This window comes from Lycorma delicatula, chromosome 8 (assembly GCF_047948215.1).
Source record: "Lycorma delicatula isolate Av1 chromosome 8, ASM4794821v1, whole genome shotgun sequence".
Classification (NCBI taxonomy): domain Eukaryota; kingdom Metazoa; phylum Arthropoda; class Insecta; order Hemiptera; family Fulgoridae; genus Lycorma; species Lycorma delicatula.
This window is the reverse complement of record NC_134462.1, coordinates 54019458-54043932: the sequence shown is the minus strand read 5'-3', so window position 1 is coordinate 54043932 and position 24475 is coordinate 54019458. Positions and strand designations below refer to the sequence as shown.

The 24475-nt window shown below is 32.8% G+C and overlaps 1 protein-coding gene across 1 annotated transcript in view; it reads left to right on the top strand.

Annotated features, from left to right (window-relative positions):
- Nucleotides 1–24475, top strand: part of LOC142329238 (uncharacterized) — a 114274-nt gene that overhangs the window by 72967 nt on the left and 16832 nt on the right. Inside the window, exons 15-17 of the mRNA XM_075373646.1 lie at nucleotides 6183–6476; nucleotides 16003–16189; nucleotides 20696–20810. Of these exons, the coding sequence (XP_075229761.1) occupies nucleotides 6183–6476; nucleotides 16003–16189; nucleotides 20696–20810 (596 nt within the window). The remainder of the gene's footprint in view (nucleotides 1–6182; nucleotides 6477–16002; nucleotides 16190–20695; nucleotides 20811–24475) is intronic.

Sequence of the window (24475 nt, the reverse complement as noted above, 5' to 3'; positions counted from 1 at the left end):
TTGTTCTTTTCAATATTTCCTTCTCTTTTTCAACACTTCCTTTGCACAGTCTAATTATATATTTCTTGAACTTTGTCTTTTAATTACATTTAGATTAATCATTTCTTTTGTGACACACACACTTGGCATTCTCAGTAAGTAGGATCCTGTTACAATCAGTTCAAAACAACAGAAGAAACTTTAATTACACCCCAGGAAACCACCCACCAATCTAACCTAGATAGCCTGTTAGGCTACCTACACAGTTAATATATGAAAATAAATAAAAATATAATAAAAAAACTCTGAACAACAACAAAAACAATAAAATCTAACTGTAGTAATTACTAATTATTAAACTACTGTATTAAGTAGCTATTGAATAACATAATTTGAAAAACAAATTATCAGAGCCTACACGAACACAACCTTCCTCACTCACGTGTCATGTTGAACTCAATAATCATGAATTGACCTCATAGGAGAAGACACCCACTATGTGACAGTTACAATCACTATGCCACCCCTCCAACCTTAGGCCTTATGGGCTTTACTGGAGGTCAACTTCAAAACCTCGTCAAAAGGCATCTTTCAGCATTGTTCTTGCCTCAGTCAGGATGCCAAGTACGTGAATGCCACGTGTAACATTCCCATCGATGTACTACCATCCCTTGAAACTAAAAACAAATTAAAAACAAAACAGATCTGACATTGTTCTCAAAGAAGATAAGAAGTTAATTTGAGTAAACAAAATAAGGAAATCCATTGTTTTGAAGAGGTGAAGGAACCCCATTTACGGGTGCTGAAGCAGTTTCAGACTAGCTAACAGGTTCTGCAATAGAATATGTGTGCAGATAAATGTAAGGAAAGAGGGAGAAAGAGTTTATCGTTTGAGACTTACCATAAATGTTTCAGAACTTACACACTCAAATTTCATAAGCCTAAAAATGACTTAAGCAAAACATGCTTAAAATTTAATGAAAGCAGCGAGTCTGAAAAAATGGACACCAAAAAACCCATGAGATGCATATAAATAGAAAAGAAGCAGCCAGGAATCGAAGGGATGAAGACAAGGCAGCAGCACCAGAAAAATAGTGATGTTCTGGCATTCCATGTTGACCTTCAGACTGTCTTGTACACACCAAAAGGTGTGCCATTCTTTTATGTTCATAAGCTGGCAGTTTACAATGTAGGAAACCCGAACTTCCACTGTTACACTTGGGATGAAACTGAAGGGAACCAAAAAACTGAAGGGAGATTTATAATAAATTATATTATAAAAGGAAAAATGGAAAATATTATGTGGTATTTAAAACTTTATTGTCACAAATGGAAAAGTAGATACCCTACTTTTGATTTTTAACAGATTTGATTTTATATGGATTTGAGTACTAGATCGTGGATACCAGTGTTCTTTGGTGGTTAGGTTTCAATTAATCACACATCTAAGGAAAGATCAACCTGAGAGTGTACAAGACTACATTCATATTTATCATCCTCATTTGTCCTCTGAAGTAACATATTTCATGATTCCAGACGCTAAACAGAAAAAGAAAGATGTTACCCTACACGATATAAGGTTTTTAAATAAAATGATGTTACTGTAATTTTCTTCTAATTTTTTTTTTCTTACGCATTTTGATAACCTTTTAATTATTTTAGTATGTCAGTTTACTTCTTATAATTATTATTCTGCTGTAATGTTTTCTATGTTTATTTAAATTTTCAGATTTTTTAAAATATTGAAATAAACTTATCAGTACCTTGATAACTTCAAATTATTTAATGATTCCTGCTATCCTTCATCAATACTCCTCATTAAACAGAATAAACTTAGCTGCCAAAATGCAGAAAAAAAAGTAAATTGACAAATATGGTATATTCGATAGTATACACTTTTCAATTTATTAACAGATTAAAATTGTGGCAGAGTATCAAATTTTATTTTATTTTATTTTTACAATAATATTAATGCCCAATTAATGTATATAATCAAAAAAGAATGAGGTAAGAAATCAGACCAATCTTGAATCAAGTGAATAAAAATGATGGCCCTATTTCAAATTTAACATTGAAACTGTATTTTTATTCTACTGAAAAGCTGAGTTTTTCGCATTCATTAGTTAAGCGTGGTGGGGACAAAATGACCATGGGTTTTTTACCCTGAAGAAGGAGTTGCATACATTATTAGCTTTGAAAGATTTTATCTAGAAAAGCAATTTTTATATACTAATTAAAAATGAATTTTTTATAGTTTTTAATCATTTAAAACTGATATCATGTTTCATCTTGTTCAATTAAATATGTATTTTTATATAAACTTGAAATAAAAATTCCATTGTTGTTAAACATGTATTAGACTAGTTGTCTGCTGTGTTATCTTGTTAAGTTATCTTTTATATGCACTTTTGATACAAAAACTTTCAGGAGCACATTTTGATGAATTGTAATTGTTGAAATTTGTAATCCTGATCACCAGTTCAATTTTACCATGACACACTTAACGCAAAATCTAATACGTTAACACTGCCATCAGATGTTTTAAGTCAGTCTGGAAATTTCTGCTCATTTACTTTTTAACCATCATTGAATATCCTTTTCATCAAATATATACAGATATTTACATTTAAACTGCCTACAGTACAAGACTATAAGAGCCATCAATCAGATGTTTCTCTAGAAAAATAATGCTCACCATGCAGCCAGTCCTTACAGTGAATGGAGTGAAAATATATAGTGTTTGGGACTGAATATCACCACCATTTCAACAGCTAAGCATGTTGTTTGTTATGACAAACTAGTATATTTCTGTCCTCAACATATAATTAATCTTGAGAATGTATACATCTTTTTCATGAATGACGTCGACATTAATCAATACGAATTTACTGAGCATTAAATTTAATGATTTCAATTCTGTTTACAACAAACAGTTTCAAATTCTTTTTTTAAACAAACTTGTATTTTTATGGTTGACTATTGGTGCCTTATGAGTAAATGAATCATTGACTGATGTATTGTGATCATTGCATATCTCAGGATCATGTCATGCCCACCTTCTGTCGGTGAGGTTTTTTCTACGGCAAAGCACAATAGAATGTACAATTTTTCCATAAGCTTTTCAGTGTTAGAAATCTAAATTACTTTTCTTAAGTGAGAAAAAAAGTATTCAGCAGAATTCTTAAGTAATTTATGAAAAATTATTCATATCTGAAAACTGTTAAATTATTCTGATAAATTTTTTTGTGGGGAGGAATCAGTTAGTTGACTGATGTTTCATTCCATTCTTTTTATTCTACATTCATCTTTAAACCTCATTGTGATTATTACACATCTTATGTCCTCAATTATCTGATTGATAGATTCCAGTCTTTATCCTAAACCTCAGTGTAATTACTACACATGTTATGTCCTCAATTATCTGATTTATAAATTCCAGTCTTTGTCTTACAGTTTTTACTTTCTATATATTCCTCAGGTTACATTTTTGTCTCACTCCTTGCATAATAAGAATCCATCTTTTTTCATATATCTGCTACCTTAGTTTTGTATAGACGCTTAAGTCCTATTTCCGTAATCTATTTCAATTGTCTCTGTATCTTGCTCCGCTAATTTGTGTTACTAATACATTATACCGAATGCTGGTTCGTAAATGAATGTAAAATACATACTTTAAGGTTGATTGATATTTTTTCCAAAACATGTAAATTAGTAGAATGTTTTAATTGAAAAATGGTGCCGCGACTGGGAAACTTTGATAGCCACTGTCTTTAAACCTAATTGAATTTAACTACCTAATTGAGAAATATTTAATTAAATGACATTCCTGATAAAATATTAATAATTTACTTGATAATTTATGTTTTAACCACACAGAAGGTTCTCAGTTTTTCCAACTACTATGTCGAATAATGACAACTTAGACATTAAATGTCTTTTGCCAGATGATTTTTCAATCCAGAAGGAAAATAAATCTTTGTTGCGACATAAACTCGATCAATGATCTTTGTGTTCACCAGGAACCACGGCCGCTTTCCAGAAACAATGCCTAGATAAGAACCATATTTTTTTCCTTCCGAGTGATAGTTTTTATCTCGTAATTTGATTTCTCAAAATACAAATCGGTAGTGAATTTTCACTAATCAGCCTTTTTTTATTCTTTAACTTCTTCCTTAATATCGGTTCTGTGGATTTAGGTCCTCCACCATATTCCCCATCATCAGGTGTGATACTGTAGGTGGCTACAGTAGGTTGGTCTGTGAACTACTTTTCCCGTCTGGTACAATAAGTAAATAAAATTATTAACCGGTTGCTATTTTGTAAAAGACTACAAAAATATTTCAAAGTTTGTTACATGTTCTGTATGTAGATTTTTCTATTTGAATTCTAAAATTTAGTATTTAATTTAGTATCATGTCCTCTTCTCGTCTGAACAGGATTAATTTATTTAATGAACTCGATTGAGTTGTTATTTAGACATTTTGTTAATAATAGAGCCTTCTAATTCTTGAAGTTAAACAAAAAAATAAGACGGGAATAAAAAAACACAAAATGTAAATATTTAGCCGCATATATTTTACATAATATTTTATTTTTTAGTAAAATATTTCATTGTTCTGTTTTAGCGGAAAATAATATAAAATGTTTTATTTTTTATTCCTGAAATATTAATTACTTTTTACTTTTTACGGAAGATTCCGAATATATGAAGCCTTGTTTTTATGTTAATAAATAAAACCGAGATTTTTTTATTAACCGATTTAAGTATATATATTAAAAAGTAATTAATGATAAATAAATAATAATTTATACAAATAAAGTATACATTTATTTGACTTAAACCGTAAAAGAGCAGTTATATTATTTAAAATTGTATCGTATGTTGTAAACTGTATCGAAAATATCAACAATGATTGTCACAATACAGCGTTTCTTAAATATTAAAGTAATAATAATAATTATAAAAATTGGGTTTTTTACAGTGCTTGTTACTGGAGCATTGCTGTACAAACGGACTCCCCATCCGTACCAGCAGAGTGGCGCCAAGTTTCTCCCGATTGGGTGAGACAGAAACCCGGCGAGGGTTGAAGCTGGGAGTTGCGACGGAGGGGGCTTATTACTTTTTAAATAAATGTAAGTTATATCTATCTAATAATATGTTTTTTTTTTTTTTTTTTTAATTATTAAGTTGTAACCATCAACAAAATGAAAAAAAAAAACGAATAATCAGATGTTTCACCAAATCTAATGTGGTGACTAATCTAATGTGGTGACATGACTTACTTGTAGGTCTATTAAATTAACCCACCGGGTTGGTCTGGTGGTGAACGCGTCTTCCCAAATCAGCTGATTTGGAAGTCGAGAGTTCCAGCGTTCAAGTCCCAGTAAAGCCAGTTATTTTTACACGGACTAGATCGTGGATATTGGTGTTCTTTGGTGGTTGGGTTTCAATTAACCACACATCTCAGAAATGGTCGAACTGAGAATGTGCAAGACCACACTTCATTTACACTCATACATATCATCCTCATTCATCCTCTGAAGTATTATCTGAACGGTAGTTACCGGAAGCTAAACAGGAAAAAGAAAGAAAGGTCTATTAAATTACATACATATACATTTTTTTTTTAAAAATGAAAAGTACATAAAGTTTTATTTCATTGTAATTGAATCAGTTTTTAAAAATAACCGCACAAAAAGTGAAAAAAATATATAATCTTCAATTATTATTTAAAATTCGACTCTTTGATGTCCGTTCACATTTAAAAAAATCGAAATTTATAAATTATCTATTTTTAATTCAAAATTACATTGTCTAACGAGGACAATTAATTATAATTCAGCATTTAATGCGATACAATTCTTTTGGATTTCATAAAAGAAAGTAATATTAAGTGAACCCGTTATTTAAGAGGGTTATTTAAGGGAGTTATTGAATCACCATCCATAACTAAGTGGTGGGTTGCCCGTAATCCTTATTTAAGGTAACAATTAAAAATTCATTTTATTGCACATCCTGGTGCATTTTATATTAACTTGTTTTTTTTCTTACTGATATTATATTAGCTACTAATCCAAGCGTTAAGTTGAATTATGTATAACCTCCACACCACTTTTAACTAATTAATGATTAACAATTACCTGGACTACTCTACCGTACGATTATACAACTGTTCACGAACTATAAATATGCCGAATGTTAGCACTGTGCTATGTTCACGAGTATACTTCATATGAATATAAAACTGAAATCGTTATCAAAAATGTGGTTAAGCTTTTTTAATTACAATATTTTAATATTTTTAATTACAATAGGCAATAAAGACAATTGTTATGGAGAAGAACTCTCGTTTTATAACAGGACTTTTTTAAATGAAAATATCTTTACCACTTTGAAAAACTCAGGTAAAATAAATAGTGATTTTAATTTTCTGAATTCCAAAGCTAACTACAAAACTGAAGACCAAATCAACGTAATTGGAACATACTTAAACACTGTCAGTTTATATCATTATATTTTAATACACGCACATAATAGTAATATTATTATTCTTATATTTGTTTACTTCATAACACTTTCATGTAATTATCAATAGATATAGAACCCTCATGATAAACATAAAAATTAATAATGATTTATAATCGTAATTGTGTCATTTTAAACTTTCGAGGTCCTTAAAAACTGAGCTGTAATAGAAGATTGTTGTAATATTACAACTATGTTTTCTAAAGTTGACTTATTCTGTAATAGAAATTTAAAAAATAGAAATTAAAAAATTTAGCATGACGAGTAAATCTTTCATATTTAAGACGTTTTTGTTTTTTTAATATATATTCTGGAGTTATGAAATTTGTTGAAAATATTATGAAAACAAACCGAAACCGGTTATAACTGAATAAAAATAATATATACGATAAGAAACAAAAAAATTATGTTTAGATCGTAAGAAAAAAATTGTTTTCTTTGCAACACCTAGGTATTGTCAATAATTTACATCTATAATAGGAAATTTTCTTTGTCAGGTTAGATTTAGAAACTCCATTATGGAATAAAAATGAGACACCGATGATATCTAATAGCTTTTTAAAATGTTAAATTGATCAAAAATTCCTTTTTGAAAATTTTCTATGTAAGAACATTAAAACTATATTTCCTTCATGGGAGGGGATATATTTCTATGAAATTCATGTTACTTCTACCTTGAAATAAATTTCATTATCTAATTGTAAAAAACGATATTTTTTAAACCATGATAAGGAATCCGAGGTGGAGGTTTTTATTGTTTTGAAATTCTTGAAGTTTTGATTGGAACCGCATAATCGATACTTCTCGCATATATGTTTATTTTTTATACGTTTTAGATTAGAGTATATTAGTTCGATAATATACCGTAAGTGTTACTTATTATTTTTTATTTTTTTCAAATTTTTTCATTTATTACTTCTTATAATTTTTACGTAAAATAATTTTTCTTTATCGGTGAAAAAATAGTTTATATAAAAATTTTACCGATGATAGTTGGTTAACAGTCGAAATGGACATGTAATTTTAGATTTAAATAATTTCTTTGTAATACTGTATATGAGTGCTTTGTTCTGTTTTCAAATTTATTTCAATAACTATTCTAAGATAACAATTTCTTTATATTGTACATATTTAATTGAATAAATATCTGTGAAGAGCGTTGATCCGCCGAAAACGCTTTAAGATAAAGAGTAAATGGTAAATTAACAATATAATAAAGTTTTATATTATTACGTTTCTGACATCATAGCTATAGTGCTATTCTGCAAAAACTAAAGTATGGTTGGTATTCAGTAAAAAAATGGGGTATGGATTTTTCTAATTTTCTGGACATTTTATGATCCAGGGAACCCGAAAAAACAAAACAAAAAGTAAGGGTTAATCTTCGTATATACGTATGCACATATGTTGCCGTGTTTAAAGCTTAATAACAGTTGACTGGGTAAACTGATTTTGATGAAATTGTTTACAGGCTCGTATGTATAGGACAATTTGTTGGTTAAGGATTGGGGTCAATTTTCCAAGTGGTGCGGAAGAGGTTTTTGCGAGTCAAACTTTTCTCAAAATTTTGCAAACGTAATCCCACATTATATTAAGCTCAGTATATTTATGCACGCTTATTTTACCATTTAAAAACTACCCCAAAATTCGAATAAAGTTATCTTTTTATTTACTGCGCTCTTATTGTTGACGATTCATACCCCTTTTCACGGGGCTTCAGAGATTTTGGCGCACGATTTGTTCGACCACCCATCTCATGGCGGCGGAAAGAGTGGAAACGACTCCTGGTCGCAAGTCCCTGTTACGAGCAAAGGGGCATTTACCCTTAGTCCTGGTCTCGCTCTTTTAGAGCAGGGTCGTAATTTGTAACTGGGTGGTGATCTTTGATTTCACCCATTTGATCCAGCAGTGGCGAAGAGGTGCAAAGAATGACAGGAGAATACAAAAATCTGCCCGTGGCTCGCTGCGGGTAGTCATCACGCTTGCGGGCTTGTGCCCAATATCTATAATAGAAGGAATACAGCGCGCATTTTTCTCGTATACTGTTAGGTCAGGGCATCCTTGACCATGACCTATGTTAATGAGGTAGGTAACAAGCCCAGCCGGAGGAGGGGGCCAGAGCTTTTTCCTTCGATCTCCTTGAACACTGGTTCTAATAACGATAGTTCAGAAGTAGATACAGGGATGACCACCCGGGCGGGTATGAACCCACTTATTGAAGACATTTTGCAAGCCGGGGCCAGGCCTGGCAGTTGTGCTCCAATGGCCCGTGATATTTTGGCGGAACTGGGTGGCTTGTCTTCCTAACCCCAAATATACTACTGCAGCTACCAAGAGGAATTCTGCCTCAGCTCGAATTCTTCCGAGCAGCTTTCACAGCTCTCGTCGAAGGTTGCGAAAATTTTGCCTCAAAGCCTAAAGAAATAACCGTAGCTCAGAAACCGGCCCTGGCCACGATGCAACTGCGTAGGTACGGTGAGGTGGTCAGGGCAGACATGAAACCAGCCAGTCCTTTAAGAAACCTGAGGTTGCATTTTTAATAGGGTGATGGGCGTGATGTGTCCAGTCATGTTGCCCTTCGGGGTGACCGGAAAGGTCTTAAAATCAGGAATATTAAAGAGAACGACAAGGTATTAGTTATGGTAGCGGAAGACACAGAGACCATTCAGGCAATTAGAGATTCCACGGCGGTAAAGCGATTGAATGTGAAAATAGACCCGAAAAGAAGGCGTAGGCCCCGTATTATAGTGATATTGACCGTAACCTGACCGACGAAGATGTCCTGTCCCTCATTACGGAGCAGAACACTGATTTTGATGAAGCCGCCTTCCGGCGGGACTGCAGGTTGGTCTTTAAAATGGGTAGGCGTGATACCCAGAAAGAAAACAGATTTTCAAAGATTTTTACGTCTGCAGGCAGACTATTTATTGATTTAGGGTCCGGCCGACTAAAAGAGTAAGTGTATATCCAAAGATGTTTCAAGTGCTGCAGTTATGGTCACAGGGCTAAATTTTGTAAGTTTGTCTTGGTGTGTGCCCATTGTGGCGAGGATGGCCACAAACGTGACGATTGCTCGTATAGGTCCGAGCCTCCGGCCTGTGCTAACTGTAAGAGGTTGCACAAGAATTATGAGCACCCAGTTGTTAGTAAAGAGTATGGCTGCTACGTAAGGGCCGTTGCGCTATACAATAATTCCTTAGATGGTTAGGTTCGGTCAACTAAATGCCCAGGGTGCTTACGTAGTGCAGGTTGAGTTAGGTGTGATTGTCGAGAGACGGAGTCTGATGTCGTCCTTCTGCAGCACCCATATTTAATTAGGGGATCTTCCAGTCTTTCAAAGCTGGAAAATGTTTTGTGTAGGGCGTACCTATATGTCTGCTATTTTTTGCAGGAAGTCGCTTGATAGTGTCTTATACGGCAGGTTTCTGACACGTATCATGTTGTGGTCAGACTTGTCATTCGCGGACAGACTCTTACAGTTGTTAGTTCAAATTTCCAATACAAGGATCTCACTGAAGAACACCTAGCGAGATGGGATAGGATCCTTCGTGTTATGGTAATGGTCCAATCCTAATCGGTCCCGATGTTAATGCGAAGTCGCTTTTCTGGCACAGTTGGATCACTGATCATGGCGGTGGCCTACTTGAAAGTTTCATCGCCCAGCACAATTTTGAGGTCTTTAATGTTGCAGGTTAATGTTGTTGTACGGTTAACGGACGAAGGGCCTTTTGAGGTACAAATATTGATATCACCATTGGTAGGGACATCCCTGGCAGGGTCCTTGACTGGTCTGTGGTTGATGACTGTTCTAGCGATCATCGGTTGATACTATTCGAAATAGCGGATGACCTGCTCGATGGCCATTAGGGACACTTTCCTGTTTACCGGTGGCGCTGCATAGGAAGGCGGACTGGCCGAATTTCTCCTCCTTGTTGGAGTCCAGACTGGAGATTTTTTCTCGAGACCTTGACGGCCATTAGATGTCCTGGCAGAAAATTTCACTTCTGCGGTGGCGACAGAAGGCACTCGGAGCTCCTCGTCCCAGCGCTTCCAGTGGTCCTTAGTCCTCCAACTAGAATATATAGGTAGGGGAGTAGATCAATGTTTAAAATGCCGATTTTTTGAATTTTTTAAAACCTTTTATGGTTTATTGTCGTGTATATTTATTTTTTCACTATACAAAAATAAATAACCAATGTCAAGAAAGTATTACAACTATGTTGTCAACTTTTTCTACCCACGACGGAAAAGTATATGCGTTTGGGGTAAGAGGTTGTGTGTGTGTGTGTGTTTACCATTTTCTTCAAAAACTAGTGGACCGATTTCGGTAGGTTTTTTTCATTACATAGGTATCACCTCAGAGTAGGTTCTTAGACATGGTTTACGGTTATAGGACACCAGGAGGCGCTGCAATAGATATGTTTCTTTTAATGGCTTTATGTGGTTTTAACATTTTTAATTTTATCACTTGTTTATTATTGTTCATACTCATTGAGTACAAATTCAGACGTAAGCTTTTATACAATTTAATGCTAAAAACTAACATGGTAGGTGCTTGGATAGTTTCCTCATTTTGAAATTTATTAACTTAATGTAGGAGAGTTTTCAATTATGGACAGTCAAGATTCAAAACTAAAATTACAATCGGTTATAGATATAATCTTTATCTGTGCTTCGTTTATCTATGGTTTGTTTTCCTTGTTTTCTTTTATTCTGTTTATTCGTCATTATGCATTTCTACTTTTCCCTATTAAAAGAGCTTATTAGGTTATTAATAAAAATGTCACATACAATGAAAAATTGTTGTTTTCCACTATCCTGTTTAATAGCGAGTGGGTAAATAAACAGTGGATAGTGGATTTTTCACCAGTGTAGTGGATTTGTGTATTCAGATAGTGGATACATAAATTAAGATACCATAGTAGTGAAAATATTGTTCTTGAAAAAAATACTCTCTAACTTCTTTAAACACAATTTTCTTTCATATGATCGTTTTACAACTGACAAGTGATCAAGGACGTTCCCATAGAACGGCTTTAATGGGAACTAGCTTTTATTTTTATCTTGACTAATCTTTTATAATTTTATATATTATTGTAATTATTATTACTAAACAGTAACAATGAATACAATACATGTAAATATATAAACAATAATGATATTAACATTAAAAAAAAAGAAAAAATATCAGAAAATTTTAATGAAATAAAATTGTGTGTACTTTTAATTTTAACAAAATGTGTTTACGTAATTTAACAGACGTACCAAGTAGTTATATGGTACGTCGAAACTAGTCAAAATGGATATTTCCGTTGAAATCTGAAAACCGAAATTTTTCGCAATCACAACACTTCCTTTACTTCGTACAAGGAAGTAAAAAGAATGAAAAAATCCTAAATTATCTGCACTTAATTATTTTTATTATTTAAATTTATCTTTTAACCAAAATTTATTTGCTTTATTATTTCATTTATTTATTATTTTTGTGCGTATTTATAAACATTAACAAATTTATTATAATTATTTTTTAATTGAATATTACGTTGCTCTGATCATCACCTTATGTTGCTCTGGGTGCATCGCAGTTATTCATCGATTCGTCCAAATAAATGGAATTCGTTTTATTTTCAGTGTTGCAGCAATTTATAATTACATGCCAAATAAATGAATTGTTTATTTATGATATTTATGATTCTCCAACCGCGTAAAAGCTTCTTCACCAATAAAAGCTGTAGAATCTTGTTAAGAATTAAATAAAGAGGAATGAAGCAAAAGAATAGAAATATATGAAGTCATAAGACGAAATAAATCAACTGTGCAGTTAAATATCAAATACACTTTGTTACAGTTTGAACAGAAAAATAATGATACAAAATTTATATTAACATCTAAAGAAAAGGAGAATTTTCATACATTATTGTACTTTAAATAGTTGTTTATTAAAATATTAATTAATTTAATTCAAGGTATCCACGGAATGGAAAATTTAAAAAATTAATACGCATTAATTCTTCTGGAGATCACTTTAAAAGCAAAATGTATTGCAGTTGGCCCGCTATGATCGGAAAACTAGAAGCCAAAATCAACAAATAACTCTCCAAAAATACAGTTGAAATGTTACGTCGAATCGTGTAAAATGTGACTTAGATACTGCAGGAATATCTGTTTGCGTAGAGGTGGAACTGATCTATAAAGAATAACCTTCAAGAAATAAATTTGATTTATATTATTCTTAAATGGCATTATATTTAGTAATATTGTAATTTATTAACAAATATTTTCTTGAAAATATTTAAATTCAAATATGTCCTGTTTCCGTGAGACATTCTATATACCTATGAAAGTCTTATTTTTATTTTCATTTAAATATAAATAAAAAATAATTCCAGAATTTTTTAAAATACTAGGGTCCTCATATCAATGGTCTATTTTATTGACTAAAATCATTACCAAATTAAGATTTAAGCATCAAAATTTCCAAATTTAAAATTAAAGATTTTTGTTTTGTGGGGCTCCACCTTCCTCTGTGGGGACAGTTTAGTAACCAATTTTTTATAAACAAGTAACCCTTAAAAAAAGACTTAAAAAGAGCATTATTTAAAAATAAATTATAATTTTTATGATAATAATGAAAAATTTGCTTCTTATTTGGGGTCTGGGGTGTATTGTAGGGTCAAAACTACTTAAATTTTAATAGCCTTTAAAGTTATAAAGAAAAATAAAACATTTTTTTTTAATAATAAGAAGTAGAAGAGTAAGAACCAAAAAAACAGAATCCGAAACACTAAAAACAGATTTACATTTTAGAGGTGGGAAATAAATTTAAAAAATAATTTTTCTAAAAATATTTTTATATAGGTTAAGCCTAACAAATTTGTAAAGTTGTCTTTAAATCTAACAACCCCTCCAATAAAAAGTAAAACAAGAATGATTTTGTTTTTAGTGTAAAAATTATCAAAAAATGTTTTCTGTTTTTAAAGCCTGGAGTTTATAATTTTGAAAAATTGTAGGCATTTTTGATAGGCCTATATATGATGTATAAAATAACAAAATAATTTTAAAATATAAAAACCGAAGGTAGATAGAGCAAAAAAACAATAAAACATATATTTCAATTTCAAGAGATGGAGGTTGATTCTTTAAACAAATCTTTTTTGATTACTTATATATACAATGTAGGAAACAAATTTGCCAAAGTAAAGTTTTTTCTAAAGTGCCTCTAGACAAAATCAAAAATTGTTTTTTTGCATTATCCTCCCACCTGCTGAACAAATTTTAAAACACAACTAATATGATCAATGCTCCTTATATATATATAGTTTAACCAAATTTGAAGAAAATTAGTTTGGTCAATCCTGAGATATAAGGCCTAAAGCAGTGCAACACTTGATACTTGCGCTCATACATACATATGTTTTTATGGTCTAGTTAAACTAGTTGGACTCTAAAATGTAAAGATTTACAATAAAAAACCAATACCCCATTTTTGATATGATCACCATACTTTCTCCTTTAATATAGCTATTCTACCTGTATTCACTAGGAAAGTAAAATTGAGTAAAAGCTATATTGCTTTTTCTTTATTACTTATTTCCTTCTATTCAATTTTTCTGTTTTCTAATTTATAACTTTTAAATGAAAAGGTTACGTATTTAATATGTCTGATGATGAAAAAATAATGAGCATTACAAAAGTAATTCTACAAAACCATAAAGTGTAGTCATATGTAAAATTGTATATATATATATATATATATATATATATATATATATATAAAAAGAGAGAGAGAGAGAGAGAGAGAGAGAGAGAGTGAGAGAGAGAGATTTTCTCATAAACTATGCACAATGCAAAAAAAAAAGAACTAAACAAGTTTACTCAGACTGGATAGAGCACCTCATGGTGATCTCTTATTTGACCTTGACCTTTATTTTAATATTAACACTATTTTATCAAATGGAATCACCTATTTTTGACCCCACCAATGAAAAGAACGAAAAAATTTACTCATGACCTTGAAACTTTTGAAGGTCATATGGCTAACCATCAGAGATAGTGTTATACAGGAGCCAGATTCTTTTTGCAGATATTTACAGTCCCTGGTTTCCAAGTTATGAGAGGATTGCTATCTGGTACTCTCTTGAATCAGCAAATTGTGTTAATCAGATTCCGTATTTGATTAACTCCTAAACCATGAACTTCAAGAAAAAATGAAATATAATCAGTAGAAAACAAAAAATGTGCTCATACAAAACAAAAAAATAAAAGCAGCAAATGTAATTTCTATTATTATTGATGGAAATATAATCAGTAGAAAACAAAAAATGTGCTCATACAAAACAAAAAAATAAAAGCAGCAAATGTAATTTTTATTATTATTGATGGATATATGTAAAATATTATTCTGCTCCTAAGATGCAATTTAACAACATATTTATTAATTTCGTAATTTCTATGAAATATGATTAAATTAAATTAGGAAAAAAAAAATTATAATACGAGTAATAACGATTCGTCAATACTGTTCCAGTCACAGTTCTAATGTTGGGTTTTTATTAACAACACATCCTGATTTAAGATCCACAGATGTAATAAGCTAGTTCACTCATAAAATGAAAGCCAAGGGATGTAGGTTTATGGCAAAAAAGAATCAAACAAAGCATTTCAATGTTTGAAAAATTATTTCTCAGCTGAATATAAACTTTTGTTTTTGTACTGATTCTTTACATGCAAGTGGAAAATAAGAAGTCAAAATAAATCTGTCTGTTTCTGGGTTACAAAAGTGTCATAAAAAGGCTATTCGTTCTTTGTCTTCTATTCTTATCAAATCAATGTAATTGTTTAAAAATAAGAAATTACACTTCTCAATATTTTTAACTAATTTTCATTAAAATTATACATATTTCATTATTGTACATCATCAGACACTTCTTAAGATCTTTTAAATCTTGTATGTGATTTAATTAAGGGTAATTTGTTTTATTAATCTAAAGCCCAAAATTTCCTCCCTTAATAATTATGTTAGTGACATGCATAAAAAAACATTCCAAAGATAACAAATACTCTATATTAAGTTTAAAACGAAATTTGAGGAATTAAAGCAGTTGTTACTGATGCCTTTTTCACAGATTCGAATATAGTTTTGGAAGCCATGCTGACTAAAATGTAGATGTTCAGCTTTGAGAGCAATCCTTTCATTATGTTTTTCACAGAGGCTGGATGTATAGGGGACACCATTACATTCAGGGAATGTCCTATGACATCCCCTACCACAGGTTTACACAGGTCACAGCCATAAGAAAGGCTGGACAGAGAATGTAGCGAACAAATTAATAAAGCCCTTCTGGGTGGACAAAATGAATTACATACATCACAATGGCCTAGTATATCAGGGAACTTTGATATTAGCATAAAGTATAGAAAATAAACTAAATATGAAAGATTAGGAATAATAAAAACAATCAACAAATACTTTTTTTAATAATTAGCATATGTTTCAGACAGAACTGATTATTCAACAAGGTTTTGGAGCTGAAGTGCATGAGGTTACGACTGAAGATGGTTATATCTTAAAATTAACAAGAATAATTACACAAAATGTAAGTTTACACACTCCTGTAATCATTCAGCATGGACTTTTTGCAGCATCTGATCAATTTTTACTGCGAGGACGAAGTCAGGATTTAGGTAAATGTATTCCTCAATTGAATAATAAAAAAGTCTGTGTTCTTTCCTTCTCTGCCTCAAAAGATAAGGTAAAAATATTAATTTAAATCATTGAATGGAATGGAATGCAAAGTTGGCAGGAGTCTATTACTCCCTACTTTATCGCAGAACCTGGACAGAGTCCCTTGCTGCTGGATCATTCTAATCGGGCTTGTTTTTAAAAGGGTTATTTTTTAATCTCGGATCTAATTTTTCAAGTTTTGTCTATTATTATTTTAGTGAATTTAAGACGGATTTAATTGCATTCCAATCCGTTGTTAAACCAGCGTTATCGAACCCATTTCATGGGCCGACCGCGGAAGGCTAGGCTTATAAAGGCTGTCCTCCCGACGTAATTCCCCTTCAGACCGTCCACTGAAGTCCTTTCGGTGCTAACTCTTTAATAGGCTAGCAGGAATACGCCACAACGGGGCACTAGCTATAAGGAGGGAGCAATGCGTCCCCTTTTCCGGAGGAGTCGCAATTGCTGGGATATTTTGTCTTGCTGTAAGTTTTTTTTTTTTTTTAAATTTAGACCGCGTTTTTGTTTTATGCGCGACTTACCGTGTTTGACGTCTTCAAACTATATAACTCGCGAAAACTTTTCACTCGCGACCCCGGAAACGCGTCTGACGCACTATTCCGTTTATGGCTCATGCGATATGGAGGCCCCTAAGCCTGGTTTGTCGATTTTCGGCTACCGCACCGCACCCTCACGGTGGTTCGTCCAGTACGGCGTGAGGCCGCTTCCTTACAACTGTCGGAGTTGGGTCCTCTCGGCAGATGTCCCGAAGATGACTGTGTTCGGACACAGCCGCTCTCCCGAACAGTCTGCGCGCCTGCGCCACCCCCACCTCGGACACGGATTGAAATCTCGCATCAGATCGGAGAGTGGCGTTCCTGACGAACCACGGAGCTCCAAAGATCGTCCGCAACGCGATGTTTTGGACGGCCTCGATCTTCTTTTGAAGCGAGGAGCTCAACACTGCCCCCCATGCCGGGTAAGCATATGTTAGAATCGGCAGTACGTACAGCCGAAAAATGAGGAGCTTAGTTGCCAGTGGGTACGGGCTGGCACTGTTCAGCACTGGGTATAGCGAGGCTCTGGCGGCCTTAGCCCTCCGGGTCGCATAATTTACATGTTCGCCGAAGGTAAGCCGCCTGTCCAACACCACCCCCAGGTACTTAACTGTTTTCTCAAAAGGGATTTTCTCCCCTGAGATTTCCAGCTCTCTGGTCGGTTTTCGTGTCTTGCATGTGAACATCACGGCCACCGATTTTTCACCGTTGACCCTGATTCTCCACATGTCGAGCCACGGTTCCACTAAGTCCAGCTGCCTTTGGAGCCTCCGGACCGCGTAATCCACATTTGCGGATTCGTAGAAATATGCCGTGTCGTCTGCATAAAGGGCCGTTTTGACCCCTTCCGACAGCGGCATATCGTTCACGTACAAAGTGTACAAGAACGGGGAAAGTACTGCTCCTTGGGGAACCCCAGCGGCTATTTCTCTGGCGGAGGAAATCGTTTCCCCTACGCGCAAAAATGTCGGTCTAGCAGATATGACCGCATCAGTCTGACATAGCGGTAGGGGATCGCCGATCGCGCTAGCTTATAAAGCAGCCCGCTATGCCAAACTTTGTCAAAGGCCTTGGCCACATCCAGAAAAACGGCTGCAGTCACCCGTTTCCTGTTCAGGCCTCCGACAAGGTCGTCTATTATTTTTACCAGTTGGAGGGTGGTTGAGTGACCCTCCCTGAACCCAAATTGCTCGGGCCGCACTTCTCCCTCCATGTATCGCCTCAGTTTTTCGAGAAAAATCCTCTCGAACAACTTAGACAATACCGGTAACAGGGAGATTGGCCTATAATTCCGTGGGAAAAGTAAACTTTTCCCCGGTTTGGGTAAACATACGACTTTGGCCGTTTTCCAACAATTCGGGAAATATCCAATGTACAAAATGGACGTGAATATCACCGAAATTGCTGTAATCACGGAGGCCGGTATGTTCCGGAATGCACGGGCGCTGATCCCGTCGATACCCGGGGCCTTGTCGGGGCTTGTGGCCTTAATGGCTGCGGAAACTTCCGCTTCAGTGACTTGGTCAATCTCTAGAGGGGCGTCCTCCACCTGTGAGAAATAATCTACAAGAAAGGATTCCACCTCGGTTGTGTGCTCGTCGTTCGGGGAGGGAGGGGGGTTTGGAGTGAACTGCTCCTCCAAGGTATCGGCGAATACCTCGGCCCTCTCCGCCTCCGAGTATGCAAGAAAACCTCGCTGCCCCACAACCGGATGGCGAGGCTTCTTCCCTTCTCGCAGTCTCCTGTTCAACCTGAACACCGAGGAGATGTCGTCAGAGACCGAGGCGAGGTATTCGTTCCACGAATCCTCTCGATGGCTTGTCAGCAGTTGTTTTACCCTGTCCGTTTGATTATAAAAGGCCCGCTTATCAGCGGGGGACAGGGTGATTCGATATCTCCTCCTCAGTCGTCGTTTCTCCGTTATGGCTTCGGAGATATGAGGAGGGAGGTCGTTTCGAACAACTGCTCGAGTTTTGGCCGATGAGCTGCCTGCCAGGGCCTCGGTCATTGACGACGTGACGCGCCCGACAGTGTCGTCGATTTCCTCCGGGGTGTTCAGGAGCTCAGGATTTACCGGCCTGTACTCCCGCTGGAGGGTCTCGTAGAACCTTTTCCAGTTGACTGACCTTCGGGATATAGGCGGGGGATCTCGGCCACCCCCTGCCTGACCTAGTTCCAACAGGACAGGGGAATGGTCCGAGCTGAGGTCTTCTATCGTTTCAATCATGAATGGGAGAGTACCCCCCTTCATGACTGCGATATCCAGCACGTCAGGCCTAGATCTGCCTGAGAAATCATTGAAGGAGTTATCATTATAGACTGTTGATAAAATAATCTTGTATTGTACATTCTGGTTATTTAGCTCATTATCTAAAGTACATTGTCAATTGCTTTATTCACTACATTATTTGAAACAAAGACTCCGTCAACTGATAACATGGACTCAGCGAGTTGTGTGAACATTTTAATTCTATACTTTCACTTGATATCCGACAAAGAAGTTTTATATTTTATTATTATTTTCACAAACATCAGTTAATAAACAGAAGAATGATATCAAATTTAACCTGATTACATTCAAATCACATATATGTATACTTAAAAATTGTAGCAGAAATGGTTGTAGCAGAAATAATAACAAGCATCCCTTGTCGAACATAACTGGAAAATTAAGGTGCAAAGTAATTTCTAGTCATCTTCTGATCCAATTAAACTGTTGTATTACAAAATGTGCCATAATGATTTTTAAAATTATGGTGATATTCTATCCTAAAAGTAACATTTTCAGTCTGTTCACCACAAATACTAACTTTTCACCACTTCACGTACCAGCTCTTTATCAAACATCAGACTTCCTTTTTTCTGAATTCACTAATAATTTTATTTAAGAAAACAATGATGTAATTTTCTAATGCATTACACAAATGGAACATTGAATAAAATTTACTTAAGTTGAAAAAATTAATCTGTTTCTTAGCATTAATTTCCACCTCCTAAACAGATTAATACATCATGTGCATGCTAGTAGTATAAATATTGAAATGAAATTGAAGTTGTAGCACTATTATTAGGTTTAGATGAAGGTAACCGCAGAGGAAAAACAATACAAATTAACAATAGCTGTTGTAACTAGAATTGTTTTATGAGATAAAGGACAGTAGGACAAATTAATAAGTCAACTTATTGAATAATTCATCTAATAATAATAAAAATAAAGAGTTCTAGATTTTAAGTTAAAATTTACAGTAGATCTAAATTTTTCCATATGCCACATATGAATGGCATATATCTTATACATTTAACATTATTTTATAGATAACAGTATTATTTAACATTATTTTATATTAAATATATATAGACTACCTAACATATATTAACATTTTAAAGAATATCTTTTAAAAATGTAAGTGTGATATACTGTAAGTATGTAAGTGTGTAAGTGATTATATTGTATTTTGTGAAGTATGTATAATTTCTACTACCTTGGAGGTGGTGGTAGTGGTAACAATATAATTACATAAGATTCTGAACACAGTACTGTTTGTCAGCTGTGAGTTCTTTAAATCTTCCTTTGCTTCTTTTAAGTGTCAAAAATTTGCTTTTTTTAAAATAAAGAATAATATGTTTTAGGTCTTTGGAAATTTATGTTATAAATTTCAACAAATAAAAATATGAGTACTAGATGTCCTGAAGATGGTTCAAATTTAACTACCAACTCTTAAAAAAATGATATCCCATTCATTAGGATATTTATATTTGTAAAAGAAAGATTTAATCATATGTAATTTACTATTTTCTTCATTAAATTTGTAAATTTTGTATTATTATTTTTGATAGTATAGATTTTAAAAAGCTACATTAAATCAGTAACTTAATTTAAATATATATTTTCATGTTTTTTTTTTTTAGCATTCATCCTAGCTGAAAATGGATATGATGTCTGGCTTGGAGATCAAAGAGGAAATGTATATTCCCGAGCTCATGTTAAATATCACCCTACTGAAAAAAAATTTTGGGATTTCAGGTAGGTACACATTACTTCTAAAAAATACTTTAATTTTTTAAGAGAAAAAATGATTTAAAAATATGGAAGAAGAAAGAAACGTTGATTGGATTCTGAAATCCCAGATAAAAAGGAATATTTAATTGTAGCCAAATTTGAGTTATCCACTGTATGTAAGCAGAGTATAAAAACTAGCTTAAAACAGCCCTATTTCTTACCTAGCAGAGGGATCTTAAATTTATAAGAATATTTGCACAGATAAGAACCCTATTTAACCCATAGACAATGGAAACACTCAATTGATTGAGTGTCCTTCTTTTCCACCAGTTCCACCAGTGTTCTATGTACTGTTGATATTAAGACAGAAGCTTTACTTTAAGTGTACCTCAAGGTTGAGCTCTATGTAGCTACCAGGTATGAAAAATTCATTCTTCTATTTCTTCATTTGGTATTCATTCTTCTAAGACTAATAACTAGGTTTAGTAATAATAAATTGGTGAGATAAGTACAACATATACTGATGTCTCCTTATATGGAATCAATATTATTTCAATGCAATTTTGTTATCTGAAAAAAAGAAAGAAGTATCTTTTAGATAAATAAAGAAGCCATAAAATGAATTAATAAGTAAATATTAAATTTGTAAAAAATTTTTTAAATCTTTACAATTTATGAAAATTCCTTCATTACTTATTTCTGAAAAAAATAATTTTAAGCAGATAGAATTTGGAAAGTTATAGTCAGAACACCAGAGATGGAATTTGTAGCATTATAGAAACAATTTTTTTAGAATGCCATTATTTACAATGGATATCCTACAAAATGGACCAAAGTTATATCATCTTTGATAACAAACATCTTTTTGGAATAGTTTAGTTTGAAAACAGATATAAATTTGTTGTAACATTAAAGGAGTTACCGTGCAGTAGAAGCTTCTTAATCTCTTACCTAGATCTTGGGTTCAAATATTGATCAGAGTTGGGCACTGAGCAAAAGTGATAATTTTTTGAAAATTTTGGGAGGCTATTTTCAGGTGTAAAAACCTCTTCTCAAGAAGAGGTGTTAAAACTACCAGAGTTCAATTGAAAGATTGGTTAACAGCAATTCTTCTTCACCACTTTACCCTTTCCTCAGTCAATCTCTTCATTTCTCCATATGAATTTGCTTCTACATTTTATTTTACTTATTTAATTTCTATTAATTATTGTACCTTTGATTTACATTCCTCTCGTACTTTCTATCTTTCACTCTACCACATTCATCAAGAAATTACTCTTATAATTAGATAACGATTAATAAAATATCTCTTCTTTTCTTTATTGTTTGGAAAAAAGAACAAGAACACACATATAATTTAACATTTTGGTGTGTATTATTAACATTATGTGTATTATTCCATTCTCCTTTACACTAATTTTCAAATGCTTTCAGTTTTCTTTTTATCACATTTTTCCCACTAGTTCATACTTCCTAACATAGAATTGCACACTTGATACACAGAACTTAAAAAACCTATTTTTACTTTCATTTGATAAACTATCAGAGACTTTACATTGAAGGGGCGTTTTATTGTTGTACACTTTTGCTGGACAATCCTGCTCTCTTCAGTGGTTGAATATGTCATGTCTAAAATAATTTTGGATCCTAACAGGTGAACAAACACATTAACTTGTTTCATAACATTAACATTACCAAACGCTTTTTCTAAGTCCCAGATTGAATAAACAAGTTTTTGTATCAAACATTTTGTGAATAATGAATGATTTACCAGAATTACGAAAACTCTGATAAATATATAGTATTTTCACTATAATAATGCAAAACATTTCTATTTAATGAAATGGAACCATTTTCAAAAATTCAGTTTTGGTATTTAGCATTTTTCAAGAATTATAACACATAATTATTTTTCAGTATTAATGAAAATTAATTTCAAATGATAAAAATAGAATTATCTACGTAATACTAAATATATAAAATTAAATAATAACAAATATATAATAATAAATTAAATTTATAAAAATTACACAGTTTTTCTGAAATACAGCTTTGAAATGTTGTAAAATAATGATTGGTGCTATCTTACAAAAACAAAGATTATAGTTGATTATTCAGTTAGGTTGATTTAATTATTTTATCAATACATAATTTATCAAAGAAAACAATCTAATCTAACTTTCCACTTACACAGACTGCAGGTGCTGGACACAAAGTATAATATTGTTTTAAAGAGAAGTTTTCATCTGAAAAAAGAACATGGAAAGTATCTAATTTTTTTCAAGAAACTTTTCAATAATTAAAAAACAAAATATTCTAATTGTTTATCTGGTACATAGACTATTATGTTGTGTTTTTATCATTGAATGTCATCAGATTACAACTTTGATGTAATTTGCTGGCTATGTAATTACATGAATTACAGGGGGGTTGAATTAAGAAAGGAATATTGAAGAAGTCCAGAGTTTTCAAAGTATTAGACAATTTATTTGATTCGAGAATTACATGAATTTATTTGAACATTGACATTGTGTCATTCAGGTTGCACAATCTTTTTCAGGATATACAAATTATAAATCATTGATTTTCTTAATCTAAATTTTAATTTTAGAAGTAATGGCAGTTTTACATAATAAAAATCATATCTCTTTAACTGCGCTCTTTGTTCAACTTCTAAGTAGTAAATGACTTCTTAAACAAGTCCACGGAAGACATTTTTGTTGGAGTCTGGTGGATTTTACAAGTAACTGAATTCAGTTCCTCAGGAAGAAGGATTAAAGAATAAGGGAAATATGATGAGAGGGTAAAATGAACCCCCATAGAGAATTAATGTAATGTACAATCTTTCACAGAATTCCATATATTTTGGAAGTTCAAATAAATGGGATAAATAAAATGCAGCCTACTTAAACCCTTGAAAAAACAATGTACAAAGTAGATATTGGTACATTAGTGGAAACATTTCATCTGCTTTATAAATGCAAAAACACAATAATGAATTTTTAAACGTTATGATTTTTGTAAATCACATATGCATCTCTAACATGTCTACTGTTATTACATTAATTTATAATTCAATGTAAATGTTTTATACTCTCTTTAATTTTGTTTATATTTTTTGAAATTGTTTATAAAACTTATGTGTAGTTGTTTTGGGGGTCCCATTAAATCCCTCCTCTTTTGTTGTAGTATATTAGGTGTCTTACTCAAATGGTTGTAGGTACCTGCCATGAGATATTATTCATTCTTTAGACAAAAATACTCAGACAAAATAACATAGCCATCCGCTGTCAGGAATACCATTGTCAGCTCCTCACACCAGCTTACTAGGAAAAGTGAGATATAAAGAAGTTTTCTCCAAGTTATACAAGTTAGTAGCTTTTTTCACCAAGTTATACAGTTGCATGTCAATACACCAAGCCGATTAAAATGCAGGTAATATTTAGTTTTATAAATCAACCTCACTTTGTTCATGGGTCACTTTTGAGTCAAAAAACTTGACAATGGAATTGTGTGTAAAACAACAAACTTATATGAAACAACTCCTGCTTGTTTAAAACAAGATACTGTATACATTATATACAGTCTTTATCAGTAGCAAACTTATGTTGTAATTAAATATAATTCTGATTTTTATCAAAATTTCTTTTGTGGTTTAAATTTTAGATATTTATATGTTTTTTGTATTG